This window comes from Heptranchias perlo, unplaced genomic scaffold (genome assembly GCF_035084215.1).
Source record: "Heptranchias perlo isolate sHepPer1 unplaced genomic scaffold, sHepPer1.hap1 HAP1_SCAFFOLD_70, whole genome shotgun sequence".
Taxonomy (NCBI): domain Eukaryota; kingdom Metazoa; phylum Chordata; class Chondrichthyes; order Hexanchiformes; family Hexanchidae; genus Heptranchias; species Heptranchias perlo.
Genome location: NW_027139729.1, coordinates 3,588,307 through 3,599,588, shown reverse-complemented (window position 1 = coordinate 3,599,588; position 11,282 = coordinate 3,588,307). Strand labels below are relative to the sequence as shown.

At 54.8% G+C, this 11,282-nt stretch overlaps 1 protein-coding gene across 1 annotated transcript; it reads right to left on the bottom strand.

The window, feature by feature from the left end:
* Window positions 1-6: 6 nt before the first annotated feature.
* On the bottom strand, window positions 7-4,692 carry LOC137318440 (zinc finger protein 551-like). The gene is made up of 2 exons (XM_067981325.1): window positions 4,611-4,692; window positions 7-1,257 (listed from the first exon to the last, which is right to left on the bottom strand). Exon 2 carries the CDS (start codon window positions 1,212-1,214, stop codon window positions 201-203), a length of 1,014 nt encoding a protein of 337 aa, XP_067837426.1. The 5' UTR covers window positions 1,215-1,257; window positions 4,611-4,692; the 3' UTR covers window positions 7-200.
* Window positions 4,693-11,282: the final 6,590 nt, after the last annotated feature.

Genomic DNA, 11,282 nt, shown 5'->3' with positions numbered 1-11,282 from the left:
TCAGCCCAGGAGTTACTGACTCTCTCCAGGAGTTACCGAGTCAGCCCAGGAGTTACCGAGTCAGCCCAGGAGTTACTGACTCTCTCCAGGAGTTACCGAGTCAGCCCAGGAGTTACCGAGTCAGCCCAGGAGTTACCGAGTCAGCCCAGGAGTTACCGAGTCAGCCCAGGAGTTACCGAATCACTCCAGGAGTTACTGAATCACTGCACTCGTCCGTCCCGGTGGTGGAGGTCGCTGGGGAAGGGCGGAGGGGTTTGGCCGCGGACTGACTGGTGCAGGCAGACCACGGGGTGGTGGGAGCGCTGGTGGGCCAGCAGGTTGTAGGAACGGTTGAAGCCGCGGCCGCAGGCGGTGCAGCGGTACGGCCTCTCGCCGGTGTGGGTGCTCTGATGCTGCACCAGGTTGTAGGAGCGCCCGAAGCTCTTGCCGCAGAGGGCGCAGGTGAAGGGGCGCCGGCCGCCGGTGTGGATGCTGCGGTGGCGCTCCAGGTGCGAGGCGCAGGTGAACTCCTTGCCGCAGGCGGCGCAGGGGAAGGGCCGCTCGCCGGTGTGGGTGCGCTGGTGGGCGGCCAGGTTGAAAGACTGGGCGAAGGCCTTGCCGCACTCGGTGCAGCGGAAGGGCCGGTCGCCGGTGTGGGTGCGGCGGTGCCGAGCCAGGTTGGAGGCGCTCTTCAGCCGCTTGCCGCAGACGCCGCACTGGTACGGCCGGTGCTGGCTGTGGCTGGGCAGGTGGGAGGCCAACTGGGAGGGCTGCCGGAAGGCCTTGCCGCACAGGGAGCAGGGGAAGGGGCGCCGGTTGGCGGGGGCAGGGGGAGAGGGAGCAGCAGCAGCAGCCGCCGCCGCCCCGGCGCTGCACCGGGAGCACCGGTGGATCTCCGGCGTCGAGGCCCCGGTAAAGCTGCGGCCGCAGTGCGAGCAGATGAGCGGCGCCTCCCCGGGCTGGAGGAGGCCCAGCAGGGCCCGGCGGAGGCTGGGGTCGGGGGAGCCGTGGTGCAGCCGGCGGTGAGCGGCCAGGTCCGAGGGCTGGACGAAGCCCCGGCCGCAGGCCCCGCACTGGTAGGGCTTGACGGAGGAGTGGCAGTGCCGGTGGCGGCCCAGGCTGAAGGAGGTCTTGAAGCTCTTCCCGCACTCGGCGCAGCGGAAGGGCCGGCGCTCGGCGGCCGGCGGCTCCTCCGCCGGGGGGGCCGTCGCCGCCCGTCCCTCGGGATCGGCCATCGGGAAACCTGACGAGTTCTGTGACGAGCGTCGGGAAAACTTCCTACGGACCCAGAAAGAAAACAAACACACACAAAAAAAAAATGCGGTTAATTCGCAGCCGAATCGGGAAACGCTCAGCGGGGGTGCATATTCGACTGGGGGAGGCGGCACAAATTGGCCACCGTCGGTGGTGTCCCGTCTTTCGGATGAGACGTTAAAACGAGGGCCCCCCGTCTGCCCCCTCGGCCGGGCGTTAAAGATCCCACGGACCTCGCGGGAAGAGGAGCAGGGAGGAAATAACTGATCTCTTATCTCACAGTGGAGTCGCTGCCTACTTTTACCGTCAACAGGGAATCGGCCTGCGGGTTCGGAGTCTGTGGCAGCTCGTCACAGGCGGCGTCGGCCCCGGGGTATCGGAGGCGGCGCAGCTCCGGGACACCCGGAGGCACTGCCGTCCAAGGTCACCGGACTTTTTTCCAGCTGGGGTCAATGGATGGCGATCATGTGGTGCGATAACTTGCCCAGTGGGGCGGGGATTTATCGTTGTCCCACATTCAGCTGTGATGCCCTCTTTGGTCAAATATCCCACCATCCCGGGCTCGGCTGTGATGCCCACCGTGGTCCAATATCCCAGACACCCACTATCCCAGAATCAGCTGTGCTGCCCACCGTGGTCCAATATCCCAGACACCCACTATCCCAGAATCAGCTGTGCTGCCCACCGTGGTCCAATATCCCAGACACCCACTATCCCAGAATCAGCTGTGCTGCCCACCATGGGCAAATATCCCAGAATCAGCTGTGATGCCCACCGTGGTCAAATATCCCAGCCTCAGTTGTGCTGCCCACCATGGTTAAATATCCCACCCTCAGCTGTGATGCCCACCGTGGTCCAATATCCCAGAATCAGCTGTGCTGCCCACATGGTCAAATATCCCAGCCTTCAGCTGTGCTGCCCACCGTGGACAAATATCCCAGCCTCAGCTGTGCTGCCCACCGTAATCAAATATCCCAACCTCAGCTGTGCTGCCCACCGTGGTCAAATATCCCTGTCTCAGCTGTGCTGCTCACCGTGGTCAAATATCCCAGACACTATCCCAGAATCAGCTGTGCTGCCCACCATGGTCAAATATCCCAGACACCCACTATCCCAGAATCAGCTGTGCTGCCCACCATGGGCAAATATCCCAGCCACAGCTGTGCTGCCCACCATGGGCAAATATCCCAGCCACAGCTGTGCTGCCCACCGTAGTCAAATATCCCATACACTCACTATCCCAGAATCAGCTGTGATGCCCACCATGGTCAAATATCCCAGAATCAGCTGTGATGCCCACCATGGTCAAATATCCCAGCCTCAGTTGTGCTGCCCACCATGGTTAAATATCCCACCCTCAGCTGTGAGGCCCACCATGGTCAAAAATCCCACCCTCAGCTGTGATGCCCACCGTGGTCCAATATCCCAGAATCAGCTGTGCTGCCCACATGGTCAAATATCCCAGCCTTCAGCTGTGCTGCCCACCATGGACAAATATCCCAGCCTCAGCTGTGCTTCCCACCGTAATCAAATATCCCAACCTCAGCTGTGCTGCCCACCGTGGTCAAATATCCCTGTCTCAGCTGTGCTGCTCACCGTGGTCAAATATCCCAGACACTATCCCAGAATCAGCTGTGCTGCCCACCATGGTCAAATATCCCAGCATCAGCTGTGCTGCCCACCATGGTCAAATATCCCAGAATCAGCTGTGCTGCCCACCATGATCAAATATCCCAGACACTCACTATCCAAGAATCAGCTGTGATGCCCACCATGGTCAAATATCCCAGACACTCACTATCCAAGAATCAGCTGTGATGCCCACCATGGTCAAATATCCCAGACACTCACTATCCAAGAATCAGCTGTGATGCCCACCATGGTCCAATATCCCAGACACTCACTATCCAAGAATCAGCTGTGATGCCCACCGTGGTCAAATAGCCCAGACAATCACTATCCAGGAATCAGCTGTGATGCCCACCATGGTCAAATATCCTAGACACTCACTATCCAAGAATCAGCTGTGATGACCACCGTGGTCAAATATCCCAGACACTCACTATCCAAGAATCAGCTGTGATGCCCACCGTGGTCAAATATCCCAGACACTCACTATCCAAGAATCAGCTGTGATGCCCACCGTGGTCAAATATCCCAGACACTCACTATCCCAAAACCAGCTGTGATGCCCACCGTGGTCAAATATCCCAGACACTCACTATCCAAGAATCAGCTGTGATGCCCACCATAGTCAAATATCTCAGACACTCTATCCAAGAATCAGCTGTGATGCCCACCATGGTCAAATAGCCCAGACATTCTATCCAAGAATCAGCTGTGATGCCCACCATGGTAAAATATCCCAGACACTCACTATCCCAGAACCAGCTGTGATGCCCACCGTGGTCAAATATCCCAGACACTCACTATCCAAGAATCAGCTGTGATGCCCACCATAGTCAAATATCTCAGACATTCTATCCAAGAATCAGCTGTGATGCCCACCGTGGTCAAATATCCCAGACACTCACTATCCAAGAATCAGCTGTGATGCCCACCGTGGTCAAATATCCCAGACACTCACTATCCCAGAACCAGCTGAGCTGCCCACCGTGGCCGAATATCCCAGACACTCACTATCCCAGAACCAGCTGTGCTGCCCACCGTGGTCGAATATCCCAGCCTCAGCTGTAATGCCCATCGTGGTCAAATATCCCAGCCTCAGCTGTGATGCCCACCGTGGTCAAATATTCCAGGCTCAGCTGTGCTGCCCACCGTGGTCCAAAAGCCCAACCTCAGCTGTGATGCCCACCGTGGTCGAATATCCCAGCCTCAGCTGTGATGCCCACCGTGGTCAAATATCCCAGCCTCAGCTGTGATGCCCACCGTGGTCCAATATCCCAGCCTCAGCTGCGATGCCCACCGTGGTCAAATATCCCAGCCTCAGCTGTGATGCCCACCGTGGTCCAATATCCCAGCCTCAGCTGCGATGCCCACCGTGGTCCAATAGTTCACCGACACTATCCTGAAGCTTGTCTGTGATGACCCCCCCGGTTGATCCACCCCCACCTTTAAGGAGTGGGGGGGGGGGGGGGGGGCATTTAAGGCGTGTGGCTAAAAAGAATGGGAATTAAAGGGTCAGGGCCACCCCGCGCCGCCCGGGAGCGGGCACTTCCGGTCTCAAGCACTTCCCCTTTAAATGGTCACCAAACCGCCGCCCACCGTCTTTAAGCGGCTCCTCCGGGGCGGGGGGGGGTCCCGATTAACGGTAAGAGTCCCCGCCCCGTCCCCCCGGGCAACAGCGTCTGAACCGGGCCGCGATAATCAATAAAAACCCGCACTTTACCGCCCGCCCGCCCCCGGACAGGCTTTACCTCCGATCCTGGGCCCTCGTTACCCACCGAGCCCTGCGCGGCGCATGCGCACCCGCCGGCCCGCTGCCCGAGATAGGGCGTATTCACAAACCCGCTGGGCACTGTGGGTGAACAGCGCCGCCATTGAGCGCCGCCTCCTGCCCGAGGGAAAGGGGAGGGGGGTCAAAGCCGCGCCCGCCACCTTTCCTGATGTTTATCACCACTGGTTGGGTTGGGGAGAGTTGCGGGGGGGCGGGTGTGGTCACTGGCTGAGGCTGGGATATTTGACCACGGTGGGCATCACAGCTGATTCGAGGATAGTGAGTGTCTGGGATATTTGACCAATGTAGGCATCACAGCTGAGGCTGGGATATTTGACCACAGTTGGCATCACAGCTGATCCTGGGATAGTGAGTGTCTGGGATATTTGACCACGGTGGGCATCACAGCCGAGGCTGAGATATTTGACCACGGTGGGCATCACAGCCGAGGGTGGGATATTTTGACCACGGTGGGCATCACAGCTGAGGCTTGGATATTTGACCATGGTGGGCATCACAGCTGAGACTGGGATATTTGACCACGGTGGGCATCACAGCTGAGGCTGGGATATTTGACCACGGTGGGCATCACAGCATCTGACTGGGATATTTGACCACGGTGGGCATCACAGCCGAGGCTGAGATATTTGACCACGGTGGGCATCACAGCCGAGGGTGGGATATTTTGACCACGGTGGGCATCACAGCTGAGGCTTGGATATTTGACCACGGTGGGCATCACAGCTGAGACTGGGATATTTGACCACGGTGGGCATCACAGCCGAGGGTGGGATATTTGACCACGGTGGGCATCACAGCTGAGGCTGGGATATTTGACCACGGTGGGCATCACAGCTGAGGCTGGGATATTTGACCACGGTGGGCATCACAGCTGATCCTGGGATAGTGAGTGTCTGGGATATTTGACCACGGTGGGCATCACAGCCGAGGCTGGGATATTTGACCACGGTGGGCATCACAGCTGAGGCTGGGATATTTGACCACAGTGGGCATCACAGCTGAGACTGGGATATTTGACCACAGTGGGCATCACAGCTTAGGGCGGGATATTTGACAATGGTGGGCATCACAGCTGAGACTGGGATATTTGACCACAGTGGGCATCACAGCTGAGGCTGAGATATTTGACCACGGTGGGCATCACAGCTGAGGCTGGGATATTTGACCATGGTGGGCAGCACAGCTGATTCTGGGATATTTGACCATGGTGGGCAGCACAGCTGATTCTGGGATAGTGAGTGTCTGGGTAGAGTTGGGGGGGGGGTCACACGGCTGAGGCTGGGATATTCGACCATGGTGGGCAGCACAGCTGATTCTGGGATAGGGAGTGTCTGGGTAGAGTTGGGGGGGGGGTCACACGGCTGAGGCTGGGATATTCGACCGCGCTGGGGTCACCGCCGAGCGTGGGATTGGTGAGTTTCGATGGGGTTATTTGACCACGGGGGGGGGCGGGGGGGGGCATCACACTCCCTTTTCCCGACCCTTCAAGGTTTCCCCCATACCGCCAATGCTGATGCTTACGATGCTTCTGTTACGCAGAGGGTTGTGAATCTTTGGAATTCTCTACCCCAGAGGGCTGTGGATGCTCAGTCATTGAGTATATTCAAGGCTGAGATGGATAGATTTTTGGATCTTTCGAGGGGCTGAATGGGCCTCCTCCTGTTCCTGTGTAACAGACTCGAGGGGCTGAATGGGCCTCCTCCTGTTCCTATAGTAACAGGCTCGTGGGGCTGAATGGCCTCCTTCAGTTCCTATAGTAACAGGCTCGAGGGGTTGAATGGGCCTCCTCCTGTTCCTGTGTAACAGGCCTCGAGGGGCTGAATGGCCTCCTCCTGTTCCGATAGTAACAGACTCGAGGGGCTGAATGGCCTCCTTCTGTTCCTGTGTAACAGACTCGTGGGGCTGAATGGGCCTCCTCCTGTTCCGATAGTAACAGGCTCGAGGGGCTGAATGGCAACTCACCAGACCCCGTTACCAAGAAAGGCTTTAGCAGCAACATCATGGGATCAATTTCAAGTGAGACCCCCCCCCCTCTGCTCTTGGGACATACGTCGATGGGATAGTCCTCCGCAAAGGGGCGGGGGGGTCGATAGTTTGGAATTCGCCAACACCAGTGAGGGAGCGGCTGACTGTGAATGGCCGTTGCCACCTTCTGAGACCACCTCCCGCAAACAGCAACAGAGAACGAGCACAGCTTACCTCGTTCCTACGTAAGGACTCGTACAACCAGCAGGTTAGCGTCCAACAGCTTTAGTTGAAGTCACAAGCTTTCGGAGCTCTCCTCTCTGCACTGCACTCACAGAACCCGACACAGAGTCAGCCAGTCACACCCGGTGCTGGGCGTGAGTGAATCATTTCCGTTCGTGATGTGTTTGCCGACACAGTCGCAGGCTGCAACGTACGGCGATTAACTCAAATGAATCACTTCCTCTCAAAGTTTTGATGTTTGACCTTGTGTGTGCTTTGATGTTCGACCTTGTGGGCCACGTAACGTGACCTGTGTGTTAAAGGGACTGAATTAAAAGAAGCAACTTTCATATCTGCAGCGGCTTTCACTTCCTCAGGAGCTTTGGGACACTCTGCGGTCACGGAAAATAGTCTTTTTTGTTATTCTTGAAGTGTGGTCACTCTTGTGATGCAGCAGACAATGTAGGGAGCGTAATCTCAGGATAAGGGGTCGGACATTCAAGACTGAGACGGTGGGGGGGGGTGGAATTCTTCACTCAGAGGGTTTTGAATCTTTGGCATGTCTCATCTGAAAGACGGCACCTCCGACAGTGCAGCACTCCCTCAGTACTGGGACCGGGGAGTGTGGGCCTGGATTATGGGGCTCGAGTCCTAGAGTATATCCATCTCCCTCCGACAGTGCAGCACTCCCTCAGTACTGGGACCGGGGAGTGTGGGCCTGGATTATGGGGCTCGAGTCCTAGAGTATATCCATCTACCTCCGACAGTGCAGCACTCCCTCAGTACTGGGACCGGGGAGTGTGGGCCTGGATTATGGGGCTCGAGTCCTAGAGTATATCCATCTACCTCCGACAGTGCAGCACTCCCTCAGTACTGGGACCGGGGAGTGTGGGCCTGGATTATGGGGCTCGAGTCCTAGAGTATATCCATCTACCTCCGACAGTGCAGCACTCCCTCAGTACTGGGACCGGGGAGTGTGGGCCTGGATTATGGGGCTCGAGTCCTAGAGTATATCCATCTCCCTCCGACAGTGCAGCACTCCCTCAGTACTGGGACCGGGGAGTGTGGGCCTGGATTATGGGGCTCGAGTCCTAGAGTATATCCATCTCCCTCCGACAGTGCAGCACTCCCTCAGTACTGGGACCGGGGAGTGTGGGCCTGGATTATGGGGCTCGAGTCCTAGAGTATATCCATCTCCCTCCGACAGTGCAGCACTCCCTCAGTACTGGGACCGGGGAGTGTGGGCCTGGATTATGGGGCTCGAGTCCTAGAGTATATCCATCTCCCTCCGACAGTGCAGCACTCCCTCAGTACTGGGACCGGGGAGTGTGGGCCTGGATTATGGGGCTCGAGTTACTGGGGTGGGGGCCCGATCCCACGACCTTCTGACTTAGAGGCCTGAGTGCTACCCACCGAGTCACAGCCGACACCTGATATTATCTTGTGAGTAACTGCTGATACAGAACTTTTGGGGCTAAAGAGTGGTCACTCAGTCTGTAGTAATTTTTATCACAAAAATCTAACTTGTATTGATTACCAAGAGGTGCAAGACCCACACATAATTTCTACTTGTTAGTTCGACTTTCACAAAGATAAGAGGGCAGGAACGTGACATTGAAGAGAGTTTGAAGTATTGGAGATGTGACTGGCCTTCCATCTTAAACCCTCCATAACCCTGAGCCCATTCAAAACTCTGCTGCCCATATGGCCCTCGCCCCCCCTCCCTATCTCTGTAACCTCCTCCAGCCCCTACAATCCTCATCCTCCTGTTCAAATCCCTCCATGGCCCTCGCCCCCCCTCCCTATCTCTGTAACCTCCTCCAGCCCCTACAATTCTCATCCTCCTGTTCAAATCCCTCCATGGCCCTCGCCCCCCACTCCCTATCTCTGTAACCTCCTCCAGCCCCTACAATTCTCATCCTCCTGTTCAAATCCCTCCATGGCCCTCGCCCCCCTCCCTATCTCTGTAACCTCCTCCAGCCCCTACAATTCTCATCCTCCTGTTCAAATCCCTCCATGGCCCTCGCCCCCCCTCCCTATCTCTGTAACCTCCTCCAGCCCCTACAATTCTCATCCTCCTGTTCAAATCCCTCCATGACCCTCGCCCCCCTCCCTATCTCTGTAACCTCCTCCAGCCCCGACAATTCTCATCCTCCTGTTCAAATCCCTCCATGGCCCTCGCCCCCCTCCCTATCTCTCTCTGTCTATCTCTCTCTTTCTCTCTCTATCTGTGTCTCTCTCTATCTGTGTCTCTCTCTATCTGTATCTCTCTCTCTCTGTCTATCTCTCTCTTTCTGTCTATCTCTCTGTCTCTCTCTGTCTCTGTGTCTCTCTCCATCTGTATCTCTCTCTATCTGTGTCTCTCTCTATCTGTATCTCTCTATCTGTATCTCTCTCTCTGTCTATCTCTCTCTTTCTGTCTATCTCTCTGTCTCTCTCTGTCTCTGTGTCTCTCTCTATCTGTATCTCTCTCTATCTGTGTCTCTCTCTATCTGTATCTCTATCTGTATCTCTCTCTCTCTGTCTATCTCTCTCTCTGTCTATCTCTGTCTCTATCTCTCTCTGTCTCTGTGTCTCTCTCTATCTGTATCTCTATCTGTGTCTCTCTTTATCTGTCTCTCTCTATCTCTCTGCCTCTGTCTATCTCTCTATCTGTGTCTCTCTCTATCTTTATCTCTCTCTATCTGTATCTCTCTCTCTATCTCTCTCTCTTTCTGTCTCTGTCTCTATCTCTCTCTGTCTCTGTCTCTCTCTCTATCTGTGTCTCTCTCTCCCTGTCTCTCTCTCTATCTGTATCTGTATCTCTCTCTGTCTCTCTCTCTTTCTGTCTCTGTCTCTATCTCTCTCTGTCTCTTTCTGTCTCTGTCTCTCTCTCTATCTGTGTCTCTCTCTCCCTGTCTCTCTATCTGTGTCTCTCTCTATCTGTATCTCTCTCTGTCTCTGTCTCTCTGTCACTGTCTCTCTCTATCTGTATCTCTATCTGTATCTCTCTCTCTGTCTATCTCTATCTTTCCCTCTCTGTCTCTGTGTTTCTCTCTGTGAACGAGGCAACAACAGTGGGATCTTTAATCTCATGTTCTGTTTGGGAATTTCTTAATAAAAAAGTATGGATGAGAATTATTCCATATAAATCAGTGACACAATTTGTCCTGAAAGGGATCCAAGTTAGTCAACAAGTCAGCCTGCTCAATCACATTTTCACTTAGAATTACATTGAGTCGACAGCACAGAAAGAGGCCATTCGGCCCAACTGGTCCATGCTGGTATTTACGCTCCACACGAGCCGACTCTCACCCCTCTTCGTCAAACCCCATAACCCCTGGGCCCGTGGAAGGTTTGACGTTTTGTGTTTATGCAAATAGTGGTCATGTTACTGGACTAGTAATCCAGAGGCCTGGACTGGTAATCTGGAGTCATGAGTTCAAATCCCGCAAACGGCAGTAGGGGAATTTAAATTCAATTAATTAAATAAAATCTGGAATTTAAATACTAGTGTCAGTAATGGTGGCCGTGAAACGACGGGATTGTCGTAAAAACCCATCTGGTTCACTAATGTCCTTTAGGGGAAGGAAACCTGCCATTCTTACCCGGTCTGGCCGAAATGTGACTCCAGACCCACAGCAATGTGGTTGATTCTTAATCGCCCTCCGAAATGGCCGAGCAAGCCACTCAAGAAGGCGGCTCACCACCACCTTCTCAAGGGGCAATTAGGGATGGGCAATAAATGTGAGCTTATCCACTTTGGTTGTAAAAACAGAAAGACAGATTATTATCTGAATGGTGATAGATTGGGAAAAGGGGAGGTGCAACGAGACCTGGGTGTCCTTGTACACCAGTTGCTGAAAGCGAGCATTCAGGTGCAGCAAGCAGTTAGGAAGGTGAATGGTATGTTGGCCTTCATTGCAAGAGGATTTGAGTACAGGAGCAGGGATGTCTTACTGCAGTTATACAGGGCCTTGGTGAGACCACATCTGGAGTATTGTGTGCAGTTTTGGTCTCCTTATCTGAGGAAGGATGTCCTTGCCATGGAGGGAGTGCAACAAAGGTTCACCAGACTGATTCCTGGGATGGCAGGACTGACGTATGAGGAGAGATTGGGTCGACTAGGCCTATATTCACTAGAGTTTAGAAGAATGAGAGGTGATCTCATTGAAACATATAAAATTCTAACGGGACTAGACAGACGAGATGCAGGGTGGATGTTCCCGATGGCTGGGGAGTCCAGAACCAGGGGTCACAGTCTCAGGATACGGGGTAGGCCATTTAGAACCGAGATGAGGAGAAATTTCTTCATTCAGAGGGTGGTGAACCTGTGGAATTCTCTCCCACAGAAGGCAGTGGAGGCCAAGTCATTAGATGTATTCAAGAAGGAGATCGATATATTTCTTAATGCTAAAAGGGGATCAAGGGATATGGGGAAAAAGCGGGAATAGGGTACTGAGTT